General features: G+C 40.1%; 1 protein-coding gene across 1 annotated transcript in view; it reads left to right on the top strand.

The window, feature by feature from the left end:
- Nucleotides 1-26,152, top strand: part of MIPOL1 (mirror-image polydactyly 1) — a 1,201,709-nt gene that overhangs the window by 614,187 nt on the left and 561,370 nt on the right. Inside the window, exon 6 of the mRNA XM_053697725.1 lies at nt 4,390-4,510. Within this exon, the coding sequence (XP_053553700.1) occupies nt 4,390-4,510 (121 nt within the window). The remainder of the gene's footprint in view (nt 1-4,389; nt 4,511-26,152) is intronic.

Raw genomic sequence — 26,152 nt, 5'->3', positions numbered from 1 at the left:
ACCTGATAAATTTCTTTCTTTTACGATATGACGAGTCCACGGCCCGCCCTGTCAAATTCTAAGACAAGCTTTTATTTTCGTTAAACTTCAGTCACCTCTGCACCTTTGGCCTTTCCTTTCTCTTCCTAACTTTGGTCGAATGACTGGAGTGGGAGGGAAGGGAGGAGCTATATATACAGCTCTGCTGTGGTGCTCTTTGCCTCCTCCTGCTGACTATATATATATATATATGAATATATAGCTTCTTTAGAAGACCCTCCAGATATTGAGACAATTCTTCCATTGATCCAGGATGGTCCATATATGACTACCGTGGATTTAAAGGATGCATACCTTCACATCCCTACCCACAAAGATCATCACTGGTTCCTAAGATTTGCCTTTCTGGGCAAACATTTTCTGTTCGTGGCTCTACCCTTCGGGCTGGCCACGGCACCCAGGATCTTCACGAAGGTTCTAGGGTCTCTGCTTGCGGTTCTCAGACCACGGCACATTGCAGTGACGCATTATCTGGACAATATTCTGATCCAGGCGTCGTCTTATCAACTGACAAAGTCTCATACCGACATGGTTCTGGCCTTTCTAAGGACTCACGGGTGGAAAGTGACTCTAGAAAAGAGTTCAATGATTCCATAGACAAGGGTTCCTTTCCTGGGAACCCTAATGAATTCTGTATCCATGAAAATCTTCTTGACGGGAGTCAGAAAATTAAAGATTCTGAATACATGCCGAGCCCTTTAGTCCAATCCTCTGCCTTCAGTGGCTCAGTGCATGGAGGTAATTGGATTGATGGTGGCGGCAATGGACATCATTCCGTTTGCTCGTTTTCATCTCAGACCTATATAACTGAGCAAACTCAGACAGTGGAAAGGAGATTATGCAATTTTATCTCCTCAGATAGATATGGATCAAGAGACAAGAGACTCTCTTCTTTGGTGGTTGTCGCAGGATCATCTGTCCCAGGGGACATGATTCCGCAGGCCCTCGTGGGTGATAGTGACAACAGATGCCAGTCTACTAGGATGGGGGGCAGTCTGGAATTGCCTGAGGGCTCAGGGTGTGTGGACTCGGTTGGAGTCTCTACTTCCAATCAATATTCTGGAATTGAGATCGATATTCAATGCACTTCAGGCTTGACCTCAGTTGGCTTTGGCCAAATTCACCTGGTTTCAGTCGGACAACATCACGACTGTGGCTTACATCAATCATCAGGGAGGAACAAGGAGTTCCTTAGCGATGACAGAAGTATATAAGATAATTCGGTGGGCGGTGGCTCACTCATATTATCTGTCAGCAATTTACATCCCAGGAGTGGACAACTGGGAAGCGGACCTTTTGTGCAGACAGACGTTTCATCCGGGGAATGGCAACTCCATCCGGAGGTCTTTGCCACTCTGATCCTCAGGTGGGCCAGTCCGGAATTAGATCTGATGGCGTCTCGTCAGAATGCCAAGCTCCCAAGATACGGATCCAGTTCAAGGGATCCTCAGGCCGAACTGATAGATGCCTTGGCAGTGCCTTGGTCGTTCATCCTAGCTTATGTGTTTCCACCGTTTGCTCTCCTTCCCCGGGTGATTGCACGGATCAAACTGGAGAGGGCTTCGGTAATTCTAATCGCTCCTGCATGGCCTTGCAGGACTTGGTATGCCAATCTGGTGGACATGTCTTCTCTGCCGCCGTGGAAACTTCCATTTAGTCAGGACCTTCTCATTCAGGGACCCTTCTATCACCTGAATCTAGTTTCTCTGCAGCTAACTGCTTGGAGGTTGAACGCTTGATTTTATCTAAGCGAGGGTTCTCTGATTCGGTCATTGATATCTTGATTCAGGCATGTAAGCCTGTTATAGAAAGATTTACCATAAGATATGGCGTAAATATCTTTATTGGTGCGAATCCAAGGGCTACTCTTGGAGTAGGGTTAAGATTCTCAGGATTTTATCTTTTCTCCAAGAAGGATTGGAGAAAGGGTTATCAGCAAGTTACTTAAAGGGACAGATTTCTGCTTTGTCTATTCTGTTACACAAACGTCTGTCAGATGTTCCAGACGTTCAATCTTTTTGTCAGGCTCTGACTAGAATCAGGCCTGTGTTTAGACCAATTGCTCCTCCTTGGAGTTTGAATTTAGTTCTTAATGTTCTTCAAGGGGTTATGTTTGAACCTATGCATTCCATAGATAACATGCATGCAGAGTTTCTGAGCTTTCGTCTTTACAATGTGATTATCCTTACCTTATTTTCTATTCTGATAAGGTGGTCTTACGTACCAAACCTGGGTTCCTTCCTAAGGTTGTTTCTAATAAAAATATTAATCAGGAAATTGTTGTTCCTTCCTTGTGTCCTAATCCTTCTTCTAAGAAGGAGCGTCTGTTACATAAATTGGACGGGGTCCGTGCCCTGAAGTTTTACTTGCAGACGACTAAAGAATTTCATCAATCATCTTCATTATTTGTTGTTTTTTCTGGAAAACGTAGGGGCCAGAAAGCTACGGCTACCTCTTTCTTTTTGGCTGAAGAGTATCATCCGTTTTGCATATGAGACTGCTGGACAGCAGCCTCCTGAACAAATTACGGCTCATTCCAATAGGGCTGTGGCTTCCTCATGGGCATTTAAAAATGATGCTTCTGTTGAACAGATTTGCAAGGCTGCAACTTGGTCGTCTCTTCACATTTTTGCCAAATTTTACAAATTTGACACTTTTGCCTCGTCCGAGAGGCTGTTTTTGGGAGAAAGGTTCTTCAAGCAGTGGTGCCTTCCGTTTAGGTTCCTGTCTTGTCCCTCCCTTTCATCCGTGTCCTATAGCTTTGTTATTGTATCCCATAAGTAAGGATGAAATCCGTGGACTTGTCATATCTTGTAAAAGAAAAGGAAATTTATGCTTACCTGATGAATTTCTTTCTTTTACGATATGACGAGTCCACGGCCCGCCCTATCAAATTCTAAGACAAGCTTTTATTTTCGTTAAACTTCAGTCACCTCTGCACCTTTGGCCTTTCCTTTCTCTTCCTAACTTTGGTCGAATGACTGGAGTGGGAGGGAAGGGAGGAGCTATATATACAGCTCTGCTGTGGTGCTCTTTGCCTCCTCCTGCTGACTAGGAGGCGTAATCCCATAAGTAAGGATGAAATCCGTTGACTCGTCATATCGTAAAAGAAACAAATGTATCAGGTAAGCATAAGTTTCCTTTTCTCATATTTAGTGTATCAGCCCATCTAGGCCCATCTGGGTTTTCGGGATCTTTAAGAAGGCCTTAGTGCTGAACTTTTTTCTATTTTCTTATCTTGCCACACTTCCAACATTGGAAATCTGTTACAAAGAGAGAAATCTCTCCATTAAAATGAACAGTCAACACCAAAATTGTGATTGTTTAAAAAGATAGATAACGCTTTTGCTACCCACTCCCCACATTGTTATATTAATATACTTTATAACATTTAAAGTTCTAAATTTCTGCTTGTTTCTAAGCCGATACATACAGACAGCCTCTTATCACATGTTTTTTTTATTTGCTTTTCACAACAGGAGACTGCTATTTCATGTGGGCAATATAAATAACATTGTGCTCAAGCCTGTGAAGTTATGCACAACACAGCACTAATTGGCTAAAATGCAAGTCAATAGATAATAAATAAAAAGTCATGTGATCAGGGGGCTGTCAGAAGAGGCTTAGATACAAGGTAATCACAAAGGTAAAATGTATATTTATATACCCATGTTGGCTGTGCAAAACTGGGGAATGGGTAGTAAAAGGATTATCTATCTTTTTAAACAATACACATTTGCAGTTGACTGTCCCTTTAAATGTGGTTAAGTGACTACAAACACATTTTAACATTTGTTTCATGTTCTTTTACAATGCAGTTTTAACAATTACTCTGTTAGGTTACTTATTTGTTAGATATTACTAATAATAGTTATTATTACTACTAATAATTTACAATTTTGCATAATCTTTGAATTTATGCATTGTATAGGTTGTCTATCAAGCCTGTCTACTGTACCATGTGACCTTTTCATTTGCCATTTTGTTTAGTTTGCAATATATCATTAGCTAACCTAAAAGTGCTGCAGGACGTATGGTCCGTCTGCTTTAGTTCATATACAGTTAATACAGACTTTGTACAGAAGTGTTGCACTGCTAGGTAAAGCCTGTTTGGTTACTGCTGAGTTGCATAACAAGACAAAATAAATCTTCAAAGAATGAATTGCAAAGAAAATTCTCTCTTTTTACCACCCTGTGTTAATGGAACAATTGGCCTATCTCCGAGCTGCCTGCTTAATATGTAAAACATGCATCCTGAACATGACAGCACATGGCTGCCTAGGATAAGTGCTAGGCGGCTGTGCTGTGATTGGCTCGTGATGAATAAATATTTTTCTTGTCCTTACCCAGCGACAGGCCAGGATCACTGCACAACTCTGACCATCAGGCCGCTTGCACTGTTGAAGGGGGGGAACACAACCTGGCAGCAATGGCAAAGGAGCTGGATTATCTGCGACAGGCCAATAAAAAGGTACAGGTCACTTCGGTTCTAGCTGTATTTGTTTACTCTTTGTTTAAAATAAAAAGAAAACAATTGATTCTTTGTGCTTCTCTTTTTCTTCTTCTTTTGCCTTTCTTATTATCTCCTGGCTACCTCCCCGTAGCTAATTCATGTTTTAGGATTACTTACATTAGAATTCTTCCCACCTTCTTTGATGCAGTCCCTGTCACAGACATATACAATAACAGTTTAAACTTCTAGTTGATAGTTCCACAGAACTTGCATATTAGAAGGAAAAGGGGAGGCGACAGTTTGTAAGGGGGACTGTCAGACAAAAGTAAATAAAAAATGACTTGCATCAATCCACACAACAGTACAGCACATGCATGAATAAGTACATTCATATCCAGAAACCTTTTCTCTGCTTCTTTACCTGTCTGAAAACAGATGGCATATTAAAAGTGCAAATTAGACATTTTGGATTGAGTCCAACTGCAAAAAGTTACTATTATTTATACGCATTGTACTCAAGAAAAGCCTGTATGCGTATGCTGTGCTTCAAAGCATATAAACTGTCTAAAAGATCTGATTGGTGAGGTCAGGATTTAATGGGATGCATTTCAATTTTAATTAGAAGCATTTTTGCAATATACTTCTATTGGCAAAATTGCTTTAATTAAGTTATCACTGTTTTTCAGCGGCATATGCACATATGCTATGATGGCCCCTGTTTTCAAGTTCAGAGAGCTGACGGTCATGTGCATTATGCCTGTGAAGACTTAATTTGTGTCTCATAAGCTGGCTTTCTGACAAGGTGTAGTGTTTGAATACCGATGCACGGGTCCTCACAACATATGTCAGTATGCTGCTGAACAACAATAATATTTTCTTTCCTAAGATATGGCAAGTCCACGGAATCATCAATTACTAGTGGGAATATCACTCCTGTCCAGCAGGAGGAGGCAAAGAGCACTACAGCAAAGATGCTATATATGTCACTTCCCTTACCCATAATCCCCAGTCATTCTCTTTGCCTGCGGTGCAGGTGGAGGTGAGGTTTTGGTGTCTGATCTACAATCAATATTTTTTTATTTAAGAAGCAGAGTAGGTTTGCTCTGATCTTTCTAAAGGGTCTAGCCTTAGCCCATGTCAGTCTCTTCAGTAGGGCAGTGGTGGCTTTTGAGGAATTGGGAACTTGTTGGGTACAATCCTCATTGCATTTTCCCAAAACATTTTGCTGCCCTTTTTAGATAGCCTGAGTAAGTTTACTCAGTCTTTTTGTATTTCCACAGGTCCATGTGAGGGATGGCATCCTCTCAAACCAGGTGAGCTGTTCTACTGCTGGACAGATAAATGTTAAGGTAAGTGGCAGGTTTTTTTTTCTATCTAAGCAGGGAAAAATGTGGCACTTATTCAGCTGAAACGCTGCAGGGAGACGTTTTTTTATTATTCCTGTCAGGGTGCAGGTTTTTATGGCAGTTTTTGCAGGTACTGTTAGTGTGAGGAGTTTTTTATTGATGGCTCAGTGAGAATCCATTTTTAGTAACGGATTATGTACTTTCATTGGGGGTTTTATTGTTTGTTTTTAAGCCTGTTTTCAAGAAAGTTGTTTAAAATAAAATGGCTTTTTTTGTCAGCTGTAGGACCCCGCCCCTTTTAGGGAGGTTCTGATTCTTTGATGTCAGAGCTTTTTTTGGCGCTTTTCTTCACTTCCTGTAGAGTGAGGTGCACATATTTCAGATGGCTCTGCTGTTTAGAAGGCTTCTTACTGTTTTTGCCTCTCTGGAATCCGGTTTTTCCTCAGTTTGCTGTGGGTTGCAGGACAGGTAGGGCATCTCAGTAATTCTGCTGAGGTGTAGAGTGTTTCCTGGGGTATGTTTTTCTTGATTTGGTAAATTTAAAAGGAGCATTTTATTTATGAACTTTTTTATTCTGTATTATATTCTTTGTTTAAAAAATAAAAAAAAAGTTAAAAAAAAAAAGTTATTTTTTATTTGCTTCTTTTTTTTGAATTATGGATCAAGAGCTACCTTGGATGACTCAGATACTACTATTGTTGTTAACCCTAAGAAGTCTAGTAAGCTGAACAAGTATTTTGATGTTCCCCATGCGGTGGAGGTATTTCCTGTTCCAGGCCCTGCTTCTGAGATTATTGCATGGGAGTGGGAGAGACCTGGTATTCCTTTTTCTCCATCTCCTATTTTTAAGAAAATGTTTCCTATAGCTGACTCTATTAAAGAGTCGTGGGAAACGGTTCCTAAGGTGGAAGGAGCTATTTCCACTTTGGCTAAGAGGACCACTATTCCCATAGAGGATAGTTGTTCTTTTAAGGATCCAGTGGATAAGAATTTGGAGGCATTATTAAAGAAAATGTATGTTCACCAAGGTCTTTAAGGGCAGCCTCCGGTGTGTATTGCTACTTTTACCAGAGCTGCAGCTTACTGGTTTGATGCCTTGTTTTTATTCAGACAGATACTCCTCTTGAGGAGATTCAGGACAGGATTAAGGCTCTTAAGTTAGCCAATTCCTTTATTACGGATGCTTCCTTACAGGTCATTAAACTATGAGCAAAAATGTCTGGCTTTGCAGTCCTAACTTGCAGAGCCCTTTGGTTAAAATCCTGGTCTGCGGATGTTTCTTCTAAATCTAAGTTATTAGCTATTCCCTACAAGGGTAAGACCTTGTTTGGGCCTGGTTTGGCTGAAATTATTTCAGATATCACAGAAGGAAAGGGATCTTTTCTTACTCAGGATAAAAAGAATAAGCAGAAAGGGTGTCAGAGTAATTTTCATTCCTTTCTTAACTTTAGAGGTAAACCCTCTGCTTCCTCTTCTAAGCAGGAACTATCCAAGTCTTCCTGGAAGTCTGGTCAGTCTTGGAACAAGGGGAAATAGTCTAAGAAACCTGCGGCTGACTCCAAGTCAGCATGAAGGGTCGGCCCCAGATCCAGGAACGGATCTAGTAGGGGGCAGGCTTTCTCAAGTTGTTCAGGCTTGAATACGAGATATTCAAGACCTGTGGGACGTGGAAATTGTATCTCAGGGGTATAAGATAGAATTGAAGACGTTTCCTCCCAGAGGCAGGTTTCGAGAGACAGGGTCTGGGATTTTATTCAAATCTGTTTGTGGTTCCCAAGAAAGAGGGGACTTTCAGACCTATTTTAGACCTAAAGCGTTAAAACAAGTTCCTCAGAGTACCGTCCTTCAAGATGGAGACTATACGTTCCATTCTTCCTTTGGTTCAAGAGGGTCAGTTTATGACAACCATAGACTTAAAGGCATACCTTTATGTTCCCATTCACCGGGATCATCACAAGTTTCTAAGATTTGCTTTCTTAGACAATCATTTTCAGTTTGTGGCTCTTCCATTCGGCCTTGCCACAGCTCCCAGAATTTTATCAAAGGTCCTGGGGGCTCTTTTGGCAGTGATCCGGTCTCGAGGCATTGCAGTAGCAGCTTATCTGGACGACATTCTGGTTCAGACGCCGTCTTTTCAACAAACTCTCATACGGAGATCTTGTTGTCTTTTCTTCACTTCCACGGTTGGTAGGTGAATCTGGGAAAGAGTTCTCTGATTCCAGCCACAAGAATAGTGTTAGTGAGGTCAGAAAAAAAAAGATCTTCGGCTCTTGTCTTGTCCTTTAGTCTTCTCCTCGGCCGTCAGTGGCTCTATATATGGAGGTAATTGGTCTGATGGTAGCATCCATGGACATCATTCCGTTTGCTAGGTAAATTACAGAAAATAATAAACAAATTTGAGAAATTTAAACTAATTACACCTAATCTAATAGCCCTATTAAAATAAAAAAAGCCCCCCAAAATAAAAAAAAAACCTAGCCTAAACTAAACTACCAATAGCCCTTAAAAAGGGCCTTTTGCAGGGCATTGCCCCAAAGTAATCGGCTCTTTTACCTGTAAAAAAAAATACAAACAAACCCCCCAACAGTAAAACCCACCACCCACACAACCAACCCCCCAAATAAAATACTAGCTAAAAAAACCTAAGCTCCCATTGCCCTGAAAAGGGCATTTGGATGGGCATTGCCCTTAAAAGGGCAGTTAGCTCTTTTTCCGCCCAAACCCTAATCTAAAAAATAAAACCCACCCTATACACCCTTAAAAAAACACTAACCCCCTGAAGATCGACTTACCGGGAGATGTCGTCCTCCAGACGGGCAGAAGTCTTCATCCAGACGGCATCTTCTATCTTCATCCATCCGGCACGTAGCGGGTCCATCTTCAAAACATCCGACACGGAGCATCCTCTTCATCCGACAACTAAAACAGAATGAAGGTACCTTTAAGTGACGTCATCCAAGATGGCGTCCCTTAGATTCCGATTGGCTGATAGAATTCTATCAGACAATTGGAATTAAGGTAGAAAAAATCATATTGGCTGATCCAATCAGCCAATAGGATTGAGCTTGCATTCTATTGGCTGTTCCAATCAGCCAATAGAATGCAGGCTCAATCCTCTTGGCCTATGAGACTTGGCCTCGTTTGGCCTATGAGACTGCTGGACAGCAGCCTCCTGAGAGAATCACTGCTCATTCCACAAGGGCTGTTTCTTCTTCCTGGGCATTTTAAAATGAAGCTTCTGTGGAACAGATTTGAAAGGCTGCAACTTGGTCCTCTTTGCATACTTTTTCAAGGTTTTATAAATGTGATACTTTTGCCTCGGCTGAGGCTTCTTTTGGGAGAAGGGTTCTTCAGGCAGTGGTGCCTTCTGTTAAGGTCTACCTGTCTTGTCCCTCCCTTATCATCTGTAACCTCTAGCTTGGGTATTGATTCCCACTAGTAACTGATGATTCCGTGGACTCACCATATCTTAGGAAAGAAAGAAATTTATCAGGTAAGCATAAATTATGTTTTTTACTAATTTATGTTTACCTGATAAATTTCTTTCTTTCCGAATATGGTGAGTCCACGGACCATCCTTTATTTAAGACAGTTATTTTTTCTGAATCCTCAGGCACCTCTACACTTTTGTGTTATCTTCTTTTTCCATTTTTCCTTCGGCCGCATGACTGGGAAAAGTGGAAAGTGACATATATAGCAGCTTTGCTGTAGTGCTCTTTGCCTCCTCCTACTGGCCAGGAGTGATATTCCCACTAGTAATTGATGATTCCGTGGACTCACCATATCCGGAAAGAAAGAAATTTATCAGGTAAGCATAAATTATGTTTTTTACTAAAATAATTTTTTAATGGAAGTATATTGCAATTGTGCTTCTATTTAAAAATGTGCTATCCTTAAGCAAGAAATGACGTGTAGCTGCTTTAATTTTTGTAAAGGCAACATTTTTGTTGTATCTGATTTTTTTATTATTATTTATTTATTTATTTTTTATGGGGTGCATTATGTACATCATTTTAGTTTCATACCTCTGGTGACTTGTGCATCACCACCAATACAGCTGTGAATGTTGGCCTATCAACCATTTATTTTTTTCCACCAATTTTTCTATCCACCAGAATAAAAGAACCCTTGCTAACCAGTCACACAACTGAATGGTGCACACATAGACGTGGCATGAAGCTAAGTTCTGGTTCACACATGTGCAGTAGTAGAATGAGAGGGAAAAGGCCATCTGATGTTCTCTTCTCATTTTTTTTAATTAGAAGATATTTCCTTTGTTGTGCAATAGTTTAACATAACAACCAACACATACAGAGAGAAGCACACTCCCAGGAACGAACAACCAGCTCAATAACTTTGTAGCTTTTTCTATGGTGATTTACCACCTGGGTGCCGCTTCTTTTTAACCCCGTAATGCTTTTCACAGTGTGATACATCAGTCTGATCCCAGCCTCGAAATACCAGGCAATTCCTCCGTGAACAAGGAACACAGCAACCCCAGACGATTGTTTCAGCCTGCATTGGGCATCGTCAGTGAGGTGCATATTCCTCTAAGCACACTGAGCAAGGAGTCCACGTCTGAATACTGACAATAGGGCTAGTCACAGTGTTTAAGTTTGTATAAAGGGAATTTTTTTGCAGTTATGTGCTAATGCCAGTAGGGTTGCACCGATACTAGTATCGGTATTGGTGCCGATACCAAGTATTTGCATGACTACTTGTACTCATGCAAATGCACCGATACTTAAAGGGACATAATACTCATATGCTAAATCACTTGAAACTGATGCAGTATAACTGTAAAAAGCTGACAGGAAAATATCACCTGAGCATCTCTATGTAAAAAAGGAAGATATTTTACCTCACAATTTCCTCAGCTCAGCAGAGTAAGTTCTGTGTAAAAAGTTAAACTCAGCTGATGCCGAGGTGCAGGTAAAAAAAAAAAAAATGAAGAAATGAACAGCAGCCAATCAGCATCAGCAGTGCTGAGGTCATGAACTCTTTTACTGTGATCTCATGAGATTTGACTTAACTCTCATGAGATTTAATTGTAAACTTCCTTTAAACTGAATAGGGAAATAACATGAGAGTGCACGAGGCTCAACCCCTAAGCTGTCCCAGGACAGACATACTAATATGCTGCTTAGAAATCCTTTACAATGGGATGTGGCTACTGAGGACCTTTTGAGGTAAAATATCTTTCTTTTTTACATAGAGATGTTCAGGTGATATTTTCTAGTCAGCTTTTTACAGCTATGCTGCATCACTTTCAAGTGTTTAAACATTTGGGTATTATGGCCCTTTAAACCGATACCTCCAATTCCTACCCATATGCCATCTTTTCAAACTGTATGTTCCCATTTCATTTTAAGCTGGAGTGGAGACTTAACTAAAAATTGTTCACTTCTGTTCTGCCAATACAAATTGCTGTTATTTGTATTTTACGTCAGAGCAGTGCTTTAAAAGCTGCCACTTTACAGCTGGAAGCCTCCCATCTTGCACAATTATGCTCAAAATATACTGTAGTCTGAGGAACACCCTTAGCCAGGGCTGGACTGGGAATAAAAAGCAGCCCTGGAAAAATTTGAAGACCAGCCCTATTTTCTGTTGAGTCAGTATAATACAAATGCCCCATTTTTCTCAAAGGGGATTACTGGGATACTCCTTCCCCAATATTATTTTCAGAATGAAATTATACGACTTTGTATTAAGTACAAGTGTCAGATTTATCAGTTATGTAGGCACCCTACAACTCAATTGCATCCAGTAATCGCCCCTTTAAATTGTAGCTTTCCAGTCCCAGCTGCTGCAGCTGTTATTTTTTGTTGTTATTATTTATATTTGTTATTGTAATAATTTTATTTATAAACATGTTCTATGAACTTTGTGACAACAAGCACATAAAACTGTTTTATTATTTCAAAATGTCTTTTGAGATACAGTTCATAATTATAAAGAAGCGATCTTAAATCATTAGTCTGTATTGTGCTTGGTAAACTGTCATGATATTAAAAAGTATCGGTAATTGGTATCGTTGAGTATTTGAAAAAAAGTATCGGTACTTGTACTCTGTCTTAAAAAAATGGTATCGGTGCAACCCTAAATGCCAGTTAGGAAAATATGTAGCATGGTTGGGCTTGATAAGTCTGCAGTGTGCATTTACAACTCTGAGATTTAGAAAATCTTCAATGTTCAAAATTATATATATATATATATATATATATATATATATATATATATATATATATATATATATATATATATATATATATATATATATATATATATATATAAAATAGGTTATGGATGTAAACACAGAAAAGGAAATAACAGCAATCTCCCTCCATGTAAATTAGCTTGTACTTTTCAGACTATTAGTTATGGTAATTAGGCTGTCATGATTCTGCCTTTTGTTTTGTCTGCCATTGATGATTGCTATTATACAAGGAAATTACCAGATATGATAATTTCATTGTTTGCAGTACTACATTTGTGTTACCGAAACAAAGTAGAACCTCACAATAATAGTTTTAATTATTTTGTTTTATGTAAAGGTTGTTTGGTATATAACTTTATCATTTTTGTATTTTGGGATTCACATTTGAATACCAGTTTGACATATATCAATTGTCAACTGTAGCTTTAATAGAAAATATATCTCTTAGGAAACTGTCTGCTGATGTCATGACTGGTTGTCCTGCTTATTTTACCATGTCAAAAGCAAACATGTGATCCTTTCCGCGATCTGTCAAAGCAGTGGCTTATTGACTTTATGATTAACACAATAATAAATCTTGTTTTTGGCTTAGTTATGCAAATAAATGGGGGGGCTGTTCTGGACAGTTTTCGGCTTTTGTTTAAGTAAAGTGAAGGTTAAGTTACCGTAATGTCTATACGGTATAGCATTAACTGTGTTAAATAAACATAACTTTCATTCATCAATTCTTATATTAGTCTTCATTAATCAAGTTATTACTTATTACCTTTCAAAATTAATTCCTGAACATAGACAAATTCAACCCGTTTTTCAGGGGGGGGTTTTACCGGTGGGTCACTTTTTTGAGTAATCCAATTGAAATGTCGGTCATCCGCTCTTTTAGTAGTAAGCGCATGCGCTATTGAAATTATCAGAAGATGCGAAAACACGCCCGCTCCCGTACTCATTTGGAAATAATGATCACCCATTAGCCACATGCGCAGAGGTTTGCAGCATAGCCTATTAACGCATGCGCAGTTAGAGACTGCAGCAAGAACGCGCATTTGAAAGACACAGGGACCGCTGAAGACGGAAGTAGGGCATGGGAGTAGTCGTTCTCTAAGCGGTAGGGATTTTTAGATATAATTTTTATTGGAAAATATTTAAAGTGAATGTCAGTTTTGATGCTAAAGTGCCCAGTTTTTAAAAATTCGATTAAAAACAGGGGCACTTTAATTCATCAAAATTTACATTTCACTCCTGTTGTGAAAAAATACCTTTTAAACTTGACAGCAGCTCCAGCTTCCTTCGGTCGTTGCAAGCCATTTCTGATGTCAGAAATGATGGATAGGTCATCCTCCAATCACGGCTTCCCGCCGGGGGAAATCAGTGTCTGATTTAACACCGTGATTGGAGGAAGCCAGATTCCTCATTTAAGACCCAGGAAGAGGCTTTGCGACGGGCGGAGGAAGCTGGAGCGGCTGTCAAGTTTAAAAGGTAAGTTTTTTTTTCACAACAGGAGTGAAATGTAAATTTTTATGAATTAAAGTGCCTTGTTTTTGATCACATTTTTAAAAACCGGGCACTTTAGCATCAAAATTGACATTAACTTTAAGTAATGTAAAAAAAAACTTAGCAACTAGATTAGGGTCATATGGAGACATGCTAGGTTGTATTGCTTAATCTCAAACGTTACCTTCACTTTAAATCAGCCTTTCAACATATAGAGCTACACTTTATTTCTATTGTACTTCATTTACAAAGAGACGCTCAATAAAACCCTTTCTGCTAATTGTAGTGGTAAATTTGATTTAAAGCTTTAGATTAATAAGTTAATGTAGCCATTTCTTAAAGGACAAATACAGATAGCAATGCTTTAAAAGAATTAGTTGTAACATTACAATTTTGTTTTTAAAAGTATCTTAGTGGTGATAACCCCCCCATTAATCTTTACCATTTACTGACAGAGTGTTCACACAATGTGTTTCTCCCCCCCCCCCACACACCTTGATTTAAAAAGAAGGCATTTATTATTGTTATTAAAATGTTTATGTTGAGTGTTTTCAAATTTCTTCTCAGTGGGTCCTTGAATAGGGGTAATACAATTGCACTAATTTCGGTTAAAAAAAAAATCATATTACTAAACGATACAAATAAACATACAGAAGGAGAGTCCTACTGTAGAGCACTTACGATCTACATATTTTATTTATTTTTGTACTTTACATCTATTTTCAAGTTAAATTTAAAAAACTTTTGCTTAGTGTGTGAGACAACATAACTTGATGTGTTTACGTTCAATCTCTATCAAATGCTTAGTAAAATGTTTTGTGTGCAATGTGCTTTTTCTGAAAATATAAGAAAAAGAAACAGGAGGAACCTCCCTGGCAAGCAGAAACACCATACTATTGATTTTACATTGTATTGGTCTTGTGCCAACAGTCCTTGTGTTACAGTAATACATCTCTCAATAGTAGTTTGCAGTATCAGCCACAAAGCAGCCACCATGTAACATTCTCAGTGTTAACAAGTACTGATAGATGGGTAAGCTTTGTGCGCAATCAGTCCTTGTGTGTGACCAAATACGTCAGACTATTAGTTTTCATGTACCTAATAGGGTCAGTGTACTCAGGCAAGCTGAACCTATAGAGTTCATTGTATTTGAATCTGATTAAGAAACACCCTAAAAAAAGGTCCAGGCCCTCTCCCACCACCCACCTGGAGGAATACTCTTGACCTGAAATGTATAGTATAGGTTGTGGTATCAATGTGAAAAGCTGCTATTTCACACAACAAAATAAAGATAAATTAACTATTTGTACACAATCAAATACACTTCAGCAGGTAACATGTATAATTGGGAACACATTAAAGGGGAGAAAATTTTATAGTACAGTGTCCCTTTAAGATATCAATATATCATATATGCAATTAATAAATGGATGATAATAATTTCAGCTGTCCAGATTTACATGTACTGTGCCTTAGTTGCTTATGTTTGCATTGTTCACTGAAATGATGCAGGCGATATTGTGATCTATTTTACCTGTTGCAATAGAGCAGAACAATAATTATCACTAGTTATAGCTGTATAGCTTCTGTCTAGATAGAATTATATGGTTTATAGCTGCCACTTATGTATGGGGTTACATACTATATATCTCAGCCTACGGGTTACAGAAACTTACTTAAAGGGAAATAATATTCTTATGCTAAATCCCTTGAAAGTGATGCAGCATAACTGTAAAAAGCTGACATGAAAATATCACCTAAACATCTCTATGTATAAAGGGAAGATATTTAACCTCAACATTTCTTCAGCTCACCAGAGTGCTCTGTGAACAGTTATACTTCAGCTGCTTTAAATTTACAAGTTGGGGGGGGGGGCACAATAGCCAATTAGCCAATAGCAGTGCTGAGGTCTTGTATTGCTTTGCTGTGATCTCATGAGATTTCACTTAACTCTCATGAGATTTCACAGTAAACTTCCTAAAACGGAATAGGAAAATAGCATGACTGTGCCTGCACATGCAAGATGCACACTCCCTTGCAAGTCCTGGGACTATCATTCTTTACAGTGGGGTGTGAATAATTAGTAGGTTTTGAGGTAAATATCTTCCTTTTCCTTCCTAAGATAGGGAGAGTCCACGGCTTCATTCCTTACTGTTGTGAAATACAACACCTGGCCACCAGGAGGAGGCAAAGACACCCCAGCCAAAGGCTTAAATATCCCTACCACTTCCTCATTACCCTAGTCATTCTGTGCCTTTCATCATGTTAGGAGGTGGCAGAGAAGTGGCAGAAGATTTGGAAAATCCTGAGAAAGGGTATCTGCCCTTCAAGATAGGACTGGAGTTTTAAGTAGTCATGTCAACCTCTCAGTGAGTGTATTGATCAAAGTTAAATTCTGGAGATGCAGGGAAAGTTTTTCTGCGAAACCATCCAGACTACTGCTAACAGCTCTTAAGCAATCAGTGTTGACGAGTTTCACTGCCTGCTTTCTGTCACTCAAGTCCATGGCAGGAGCGCTACTATAAGACTGTCACACTTGAGAAGCTGTGTTCTGTTCCACAGTATGGATCCTGGAGGTAAGATTGTTTTAATTTTTACACATAAGACGCTATGACAGGGTCACAATGTGGCTCCTTTATACCTTGATAGGATCCAGGGTTAATATCCTCTGAAGGGGGTTTATTGGACAATTAGGGTTAATTAATCAGTGTATTAATTATTTACATGCTGCTTTGTGTGATTTTTTTGGCTGGAACAAACAGGTTTCACTTAAGTTTCACTTTTGTTTTGCACAGCTCCTATTACTTGCTGTACTTGTAATAACAGGGGAAGTACTGTCTTGCACTCCATGTGACCAGGTGTGGTCTATGCACATTTCCTCCATTCCGGCTAAGACTTCAACCTGAGGAGAGCGTTTCCTCGGTTAACTGTCTGGGTCTAGGAGGTGGTGAGTGCCCCAGCCATTAGGAGTATAAAGGTACAGTTTTTTATAATAAAAAAACGTTTTTATTTGTGTCCTTCTGTGGGTATAACATGAGCTATGGAGGACTCTGACATGTTAGAAGGTACTCCTTCTGTACTAAATCATACCTGTTTATATTGTGAGGAGGCCGTGGTTTTCCCACCCACTCAATTATGTTCCACATGCCTTAACACCGTTATAAAGTCTAAGAAGAGAGACAAGCCTTCTAAGGCTCTTAGTCCCTTTGAGCCGTCTACCTCTCAGGACTCGGCGTCCTGTGAGATTACTACCCTTGCTACATTATCCACTCCACATGCAGTTCCCCGTAGCACATCTAATCCTCCATCCGGAGGGGGTCTTCTTCCTGTGGACTTTGCTGCACAGTTACAAACGGCGGTGTCTGCGGCCCTTAGTGCACTACCTCGCTCTAACAAAACCAAGAGAAAGGTTAAACAGAGCACTCCTGACCCGGAGTCATCTAAATATTAAGCTATTATTTCCCAGTTATCTGATGATGAGTTAACCTCTGTAGCTTCAGAGGGTGAACTTTCTGGGTCAGAGTCCTTGGCTTCTAAGCCTCCTGCTGCGGAGGAACCATCCTTTAGATTTAAAATTGGGCATTTTTGTTTTTTATAAAAGGAGGTTCTGTCTATGTTAGAGGTTCCAGATGCTGCGATACATGAAGAACCTACGATACCTAAATTAGACAGAGTTTACGAAGACAGGAAAGTTCCTTTGACTTTTCCTGTGCCGGTTAAGATGGCAAACATTATTAAGAACAAATGGGAAAGAATTGGTTCTTCCTTTTCCCACTCGTCTACTTTTAAAAAGTTGTTCCGGTCCCGGGCTCTCAACTGGATTTGTGGAGCTCAATTCTTAAGGTGGATGGTGCTATCTCTACGCTTGCTTAATGTACTACTATACCTCTTAAGGATAGTGTCAGGGTGCCAGGAATCAGACTGAGACGAGAAGTGCAAAAATAATCACACCTTTATTAATAGCAAAAAATAATAAAAAGTCCATAAGTCAAATAACAAGCCAGGAATCAAAACCAGAGCTGTTAGTCAGATGAGCCGAGTCAGGAGCCAAAGCGAATAGTCAGACGAGCCAGAATCAGGAACAAGGAGAACAGCAGGGTCAGGAACAAGCCAGGGATCAGGAACCAGGAGGGACGTCAGACAGCTAGGTAATACACAGGAGCTCTCACAAACAGGTCTGAGACAACGCAAGGGCAAAGCATACTGAACAGAGGCCCTTTAAATAATAAGTGATGACATCACAATTCTGAGACTGCATCCTGTCTCACACGGATGATGTACACCAGTCTAGCCATAAAAGGAAGTGCAGAAAATGAGCAGCATCACACAGTATGCACCAGAGTCAGCAAAAGAGGTGAGTAAAATGGCTGCCAGCAGCACATGGCAAAAAAACAGGGAAAAAACCCTAACAGATAGTTCTTCTTTCAGAGAGCCGATGGATAAGAAAATGGAAACCTTTCAGAGAAAGATGTTTCAACATATGGGATTTTTGTTTCAACCGGCGGCTGCAGTTGCCGCGGTTGCCTGGAGCAGCTACCTACTGGTGCGACTCTTTGTCGGAACTCATTGAGGTGGATTCTCCCCTCGAGGATATTCAAGACAGAATTAAAGCTCTGAGACTTGCTAATTCTTTTATCTGTGATGCAAACATGCAAATTATTCGCCTAAATGCAAAGGCCTCTGGCTTTGCGGTCATAGCCTGCCAGGCGCTCTGGTTGAAGTCTTGGTCTGCAACTATGACTTCTAAGTCCAGACTCCATTTTCTTCTCTTCAAGGGAAAGATTTTATTTGGTCCATGCCTGGACTCCATTATTTCTACGGTTAACGGAGGCAAGGGTGCCTTCCTACCGCAAGATAAGAAGAACAAGTCTAAGGGACAACAATCTTCTAATTTTCGTTCTGACAAATCCCAACGACAACAATCCTTCTCCAAGACCGAGCAAACCAAGAGTACTTGGAAGCCGGCTCAGTCCTGGAATAAGTCCAAGCAGAATAAGAAGCCCGCCGAAAACGAATCGTCATGAAGGGGCGTCCCCCGATCCGAGATCGGATCATGTAGGGGGCAGACTGTCTCTTTTTTTTTAGATGCCTGGTTCAAGGACGTACAGGATCTGTGGGTCCTGGAGGTGGTATCTCAGGGATACAAGATAGGCTTCAAATCTCATCTGCCAAGGGGCAGATTCCTTCTCTCTAATCTATCTACCAGACCAGAAAAGAGGGATGCCTTTCTAGGGTGGTTCGGGATCTATCCTCCTCAGGAGTTGTTGTCCTGGTGCCTATCGAAAAAAGAGGTTTGGGGTTTTATTAAAACCTTTTCGTAGTCCTAAAGAAGGAGGGAACTTTCCGCCCAATTCTGGACCTAAAGTTCTTAAACACATTTCTCAGTGTCCCTTCCTTCAAGATGGAGATGTTAAGGTCCATCCTTCCTTTAATTCAGGAAGGCCAGTTTATGACCACTATAGATCTGAAGGACGCTTACCTTCATGTTCCAATCCACAGTCAACACTTTCAGTTCCTGAGGTTTGCATTCCTAGACCTGCATTTCCAGTTCATTGGCCTTCCGTTTGGCCTAGCTGCTGCTCCAAGAATCTTTACGAAGGTTCTGGGGGCTCTTCTAGCTGTTACAGAACTCAGGGTATTGCAGTAGCCCCATACTTGGACGATATTCTTTATCTTTTCGTCTTGCGGAAGAATTCACATGGATAGAAGACAAACTTGAAAAAGAGTTCTCTTATCCCAAGTACCAGGGTGGAATTCCTGGGTACTATAATAGACTCCATATCCATGAAGATATTTCTAACAGGCCAGAGACGTTGCAAGCTAACTTTGGCATGTCTTGCCCTCTGGACCTCCTTGAGTACCTCTGTGGCTCAGTGTATGGAGGTGATTGGTTCCATGGCGTCCTGCATGGACATCATTCCTTTTGCCAGGTTTCGTCTCAGACCTTTACAACTGTGCATGCTGAGACAGTGGAACGGCGATTATTCAGATCTGTCTCAGCAGGTAAAGAGAATCGCTCTCTTGGTGGCTCTGTCCAGATCATCTGTCCCGAGGGATATGCTTCTTAAGACCATCCTGGGAGATTGTGACTACAGATGCAAGCCTATCCGGATGGGGAGCTGTTTGGAGTGCCAGGAAGGCACAGGAGTTGTGGACTCAGGAGGAGTCCTCACTCCCAATCAATATTTTGGAACATCGTGCAATTTTCAAGGCCTCGAAGGCTTGGCAGATTCCAATCAGACAATATAACCTCGGTGGCTTACATCAACCATCAGGGGAGAACGAGAAGTTCCTTGTTGATGAAGGAAGTATCTCAGATTCTGGAGTGGGTGATGGCCCACAGCTGTTCGCTGTCAGTGATCCACATTCTGGGTGTGGACAACTGAGAGGCGGCTTTTCTCAACTTGCAATCCTTCCATCCAGGGGGATGGTCTCTCCATCCCGAGGTGTTTGCAGAGATATGCAGCAAGTGGGGGACGCCGGAGATAGATCTCATGGTGTCCCGTCTCAATACCAAGCTACCCAGGTACGGGTCAGTATTGAGGGATCCCCAAGCGGATCTAATTGATGCACTAGCAGTGCCCTGGAGGTTCAAACTCATATATCTTTTTCCTCCATTACAGCAGGAGCGGGTATCGGTAATCCTGGTTACTCCGTTATGGCCGCTAAGGACGTGGTTCGCGGATATAAAGGGGATATCCTCATCTCCTCCATGGAAGTTACCTTGTCGCAGAGACCTGCTGATACAAGGTCCATTTGTTCATCAAAATCTAGATTATCTGAGGCTGACTGCGTGGAGATTGAATTCTTAATCTTAGCCAAGAGAGGTTTCTCTGAAAGGGTCATTGATACACTTATTCAAGCTCATAAACCAGTTACTCAGTGTATCTACCACAAGGTGTGGAGGACCTACTTATTCTGGTGTGAAGAGGGTGGTTTTTCCTGCACAGAGTTAAGGTTGCCAACTTGCCATGATCTTATCTTTTCTCTAGGATGAGCTGCAGAAGGGCCTTTCTGCTAGTTCCCTGAAGAGAACAGATTTTGGCCCTGTCAGTTTTATTGCACAAAAGACTAACTGAGCTTCCAGACGATTAGTATCAGACCTGTGTTTAGTTCTGGGGCTCCTCTTTGGAGCCTAAATCTTTTTCTTCGGGTTTTGAAACAGGCTACGTTTGAGCCTCTGCATTCCGTTGACATTAAATTGTTATCTTGGAAGGTTCTCCCCCTTATCTGATTTTTCATATCAGTTTTACGTACTAAATTAGGTTTTCTTCCTAAGTTTGTGTCAGATCGCAACATCAATCAGGATATTGTGGTTCCTTCCTTGTGTCCTTCTTCATCGAACACAATTACTTCACAATTTGGATGTGGTTCACACCTTGAAGTTCTATCTTCAGGCTACTAAGGAGTTTAGACAATCTTCCTCTGTTTGTTGACTATTTGGGGAAGCGTAAGGGGCAGAAGGCTACTTCGACTTCCCTATCTTTTTGGTTAAGGAGTGTCATTTGCTTAGCTTACGAGACAGCGGGACATTGTCCTCCTGAGAGGATAACGACTTATTACACTAGAGCAGTGGCTTCCTCTTGGGCCTTTAAGAACGAGGCCTCTATGGATCAGATTTGTAAGGCGGCTACCTGGTCCTCCTTACATACTTTTTCTAATTTTACAAGTTTGATGTTTTTGCTTCGGCTGAAGCAGCTTTCGGAGAAAAGTTCTGCAGGCTGTGGTGCCCTCAGAATAGGGTCCGCCTCTTTCTTTTTGTTCCCTCCTGTTATTCATTTTGTGTCCTCTGGAGCTGGGGTATAGTTTACCCAACAGTAAGGAATGAAGCCGTGGACTCTCCCTATCTTAGGAAGGAAAATATAATTTATGCTTACCAGACAAATTCCTTTCCTTCCGGATAGGGAGAGTTCACGGCCCCCGCACGTTTTTTCTTGTCTATGGGCGGTCCCCTTTTATTTATTTTATTCTTCTGGCACCATTTATACCCTAATGTTTCTGCTACTTTTCCTTGTTCCCTCAGCAGAATGACTGGGGTAATGAGGAATTGGGAGGGTTATTTAAGCCTTTGGCTGGGGTGTCTTTGCCTCCTCCTGGTGGCCAGGTGTTGAATTTCCCAACAGTAAGGAATGAAGCTGTGGACTCTCCCTATCCGGAAGGAAAGGAATTTATCTGGTAAGCATAAATTATGTTTTTTTTACATAGATATGTTTAGGTGATATTTTCTAGTCCGCTTTTCACACCGATGTTGCATCACTTCAAAATTTGGGTATCTTGTCCCTCTAAGAGATTAAAAAAAAAAACTATTTTGTGATTACAACATAGCATACAATTTAAAAAAGAAAAAAAAATTCTCCAAGTTCTATTATCAAATTTGCTTAGATCCCATGGTATTCTTTGTTGAAGAGAGATTTAGGTAGGTGTCTGGTGAAGAGATTCTAAGGTGTCTGGGGTACTACATGACAGGACATAGTGCTGGCTTCTAGTGCTCCAGACAAACAGTAAATTAGAAAGTTGTTTAAAATTGCATGCTCTCTATTTTGGATTCCATATCCATTTAAGTGAAAGTTTCTGCACAATATGGTGTTTCAAAAATTTACCTAAGAGGCAGTAATTGCAGGACAGCAATGGGTGTAATCTGGGAATGTGGAATTCATTTATGGGCTTTAGAATTGTGGTTTTGCATTGTAGACACAGTTATGCATAGGTAATATATATGCAGCTATTCTATTGATGCTAAAATATATTTAATTTGAGTTTGTCAGGTGTCCTAAGATTTCCTTTTTTTTTTAAGCATAAAATTCACACTCACTGAATATTATGAGTCCCATAAACAGGTACAAGTGTGATCTGTATGGTGCTTTGTCATTGTGTCCAACTTGCTGAGACCAGACATTCTATAAATGTAAGTTCCAATACAGCATTGCAAACACAAACAAACATTATACAAGGCCTCGTTCATACATTTTCTTGTTCATACTCAGTGTATAATGACTCAAACTTGGAAACTTACTTCTCCAAGTTTTTGTGGGCTGTCACACCTTGGGTGTGAGCAAAACCCTGGCTATAAATTGACCAACCTTTTGATTAGATGTAAGGTGTGTCCTTATCTATAGTGCATTTACCAGCTGCCATAGCACAGTCATACAGTGCTAAATGTCTTGTCTGACCCTAGATTACAGGCATCTACCTAGTGTTAACTGGAATTGTAATGACTTATTAAGGAATCATTGAAAGGTAGCTACTACAATTGTGTACAGATACTGATGCCAGTGAAATTACCCTTGTAAGCTTAGACCATAATGCCACTCTGTTGATAATTAGCAATATTCACTCATAGCATAGAGCACACAGAAATAATGATATTTCTCACACACACACATATATATATGTATTTATATATATATATACACACACACACACACTCTCACACACACACACACACACACACACATATATATATATATATTTATATATATATATATATATATATATATATATATATATATATATATATATATATATATATATATATATACACACACACACACACACACACAAAAACAGGGTTTATGGTTGCACATCCACTTGCATAAACAGATATTTTTAAATTCTGCAAAAATTACCTGCAAAGGATCACCTTTGCTTTTATATTAAAATTGGGATCTTAGTCACACAATATGGCATATTCTGTTAGCCAGTCAATACTTATGGCTAGATTACTAGTTTTGTGGTATGAGTGAAAAAGCAGCGTTAAGCCTCATAATGCTGCTTTTTCACTACCGCTGGTATTACGAGTCTTGCAGGTTTAGGGGCACCGCACACTTTTTTGGCCTTAACGCAAATTAACTTAGGCAATTTGCGTAAAGTATTTTTTCAATGGGACTTCCACAGCGCCGGTATTACGAGTCTACCAGGGAGGCGAAAAAGTGAGCGGTACACCCTATAATGCCAAGATCAATACCGTAAACTAAAAGTCAGTAGTTATGAGTTTTATACTACAACGCCGTAACATAAAACTCATAACTAAAGTGCTAAAAAGTACACTAATACCCATAAACTACCTATTAACCCCTAAACCGAGACCTCCCGCATCGCAAACACTAAAATAAAATTATTAACCCCTAATCTGGCGCTCTGGACATCTCCGCCACTAGAATAAAAATATTAAGCCCTAAACCGCTGCACTCCCGCCTCGCAAACACTAGTTAAATTGTATTAACCCCTAATCTGCCGCCCCTTGCATCACTGCCATTTACCTACATTTATTAACCCCTAATCTGCCGCCCCCAACGTCGCCACCACTATACTAAATTTATTAACCCCTAAACCTAAGCCTAACCCTAACACCCCCTAACTTAAATATAATTAAAGTAAATCTAAATAAAACCTAATATTAATAACTAAATAATTCCTATTTAAAACTACTTACCTGTAAAATAAACCCTAAGCTAGCTACAATATAACTAATACTTACATTGTAGCTAGCTTAGGTTTTATTTTTATTTTACAGGCAAGTTTGTATTTATTTTAACTAGGTAGAATAGTTACTAAATAGTTATTAACTATTTACTAACTACCTATCTAAAATAAATACAAATTTACCTGTAAAATAAAACCTAACCTGCCTTACTATAAAACCTAACCTTACACTACAATTAAATAAATTACCTAAATTAAATACAATTACCTAAATTACAAACCCCCCCCACTAAATTGCACAAAATAAAAAAAGAAATTATAAGATATTTAAACTAATTACACCTAATCTAATAGCCATACCAAAAAATAAAAAAAATAAAAAATAAAAAAAAAACTAGCCTAAACTACCAATAGCCCTTAAAAGGGCCTTTTGTGGGGAATTGCCCCAAAGAAATCAGCTCTTTTACCTGTAAAAAAAAAATACAAACACCGCCCCAACAGTAAAACCCACCACCCACACAACCAACCCCCCAAATAAAAACCTAACTAAAAAACCTAAGCTCCCCATTGCCCTGGAAAGGGCATTTGGATGGGCATTACCCTTAAAAGGGCCTTTAGCTCTTTTTCAATTGCCCAAAAGCCCTAATCTAAAACTAAAACCCACCCAATAAACCCTTAAAAAGCCTAACACTAACCCCCGAAGATCCACTTACAGTTTTGAAGACCTGACATCCATCCTCAACGAAGCGGTAGAAGTCCTCATCGAAGCCCACAGAAGTCTTCATCCAAACCCGCAGAAGTCTTCATCCAGACGGTATCTTCATCCAGACGGCGGAGCAGCTCCATCTTCAAGACATCCGGCGCAAAGCATCCTCTTCAATCGAATTCTTTTTGATTGGAACAGCCAATAGAATGCAAGCTCAATCCTATTGGCTGATTGCATCAGCCAATAGGATTTTTCCACCTTTAATTCCGATTGGCTGATAGGATCGGCCAATCGGAATTAAAGGGACACCATCTTGGATGACGTCATTTAAAGCAACCTTCATTCAACAAGAAGACTTAAATTGAAGAGGATGCTCTGCGCTGGATGTCTTGAAGATGGAGCCGCTCCGCACCGGATGGATGAAGATAGAAGATGCCGTCTGGATGAAGACTTCTGCGGGCTTGGATGAAGACTTCTGCGGGCTTCGATGAGGACTTCTGCCGCTTCGTTGAGGATGGATGTCGGGTCTTCAAAACTGTAAGTGGATCTTCGGGGGTTAGTGTTAGCCTTTATTAAGGGTTTATTGGGTGGGTTTTAGTTTTAGATTAGGGCTTTTGGGCAATTGAAAAAGAGCCAAATGCCATTTTAAGGGCAATGCCCATCCAAATGCATTTTTCAGGGCAATGGGGAGCTTAGTTTTTTTAGTTAGGTTTTTATTTGGGTGGTTGGTTGTGTGGGTGGTGGGTTTTACTGTTGGGAGGGTGTTTGTATGTTTTTCTTTCATGTAATTAGCAAGAGTCTATGAGCTAGTGACGTATGGGATATACATTCCTACCAGGAGGGGCAAAGTTTCCCAAACCTTAAAATGCCTATAAATACACCCCTCACCACACCCACAAATCAGTTTTACAAACTTTGCCTCCTATGGAGGTGGTAAAGTAAGTTTGTGCTAGATTCTACGTTGATATGCGCTCCGCAACAGGTTGGAGCCCGGTTTTCCTCTCAGCGTGCAGTGAATGTCAGAGGGATGTGAGGAGAGTATTGCCTATTTGAATGCAATGATCTCCTTCTACGGGGTCTATTTCATAGGTTCTCTGTTATCGGTCGTAGAGATTCATCTCTTACCTCCCTTTTCAGATCGACGATATACTCTTATATATATACCATTACCTCTGCTGATTTTCGTTTCAGTACTGGTTTGGCTTTCTACAACATGTAGACGAGTGTCCTGGGGTAAGTAAGTCTTATTTTCTGTGACACTCTAAGCTATGGTTGGGCGCTTTTTTTTATAAAGTTCTAAATATATGTATTCAAACATTTATTTGCCTTGACTCAGGATGTTCAACATTCCTTATTTTCAGACAGTCAGTTTCATATTTGGGATAATGCATTTTGAATCAATAATTTTTTCTTATCTTAAAAAATTTGACTTTTTCCCTGTGGGCTGTTAGGCTCGCGGGGGCTGAAAATGCTTCATT

The sequence above is a fragment of the Bombina bombina genome, chromosome 1, assembly GCF_027579735.1.
Source record: "Bombina bombina isolate aBomBom1 chromosome 1, aBomBom1.pri, whole genome shotgun sequence".
In the NCBI taxonomy this organism is placed as follows: domain Eukaryota; kingdom Metazoa; phylum Chordata; class Amphibia; order Anura; family Bombinatoridae; genus Bombina; species Bombina bombina.
This window is presented reverse-complemented; position numbering and strand designations above follow the sequence as displayed.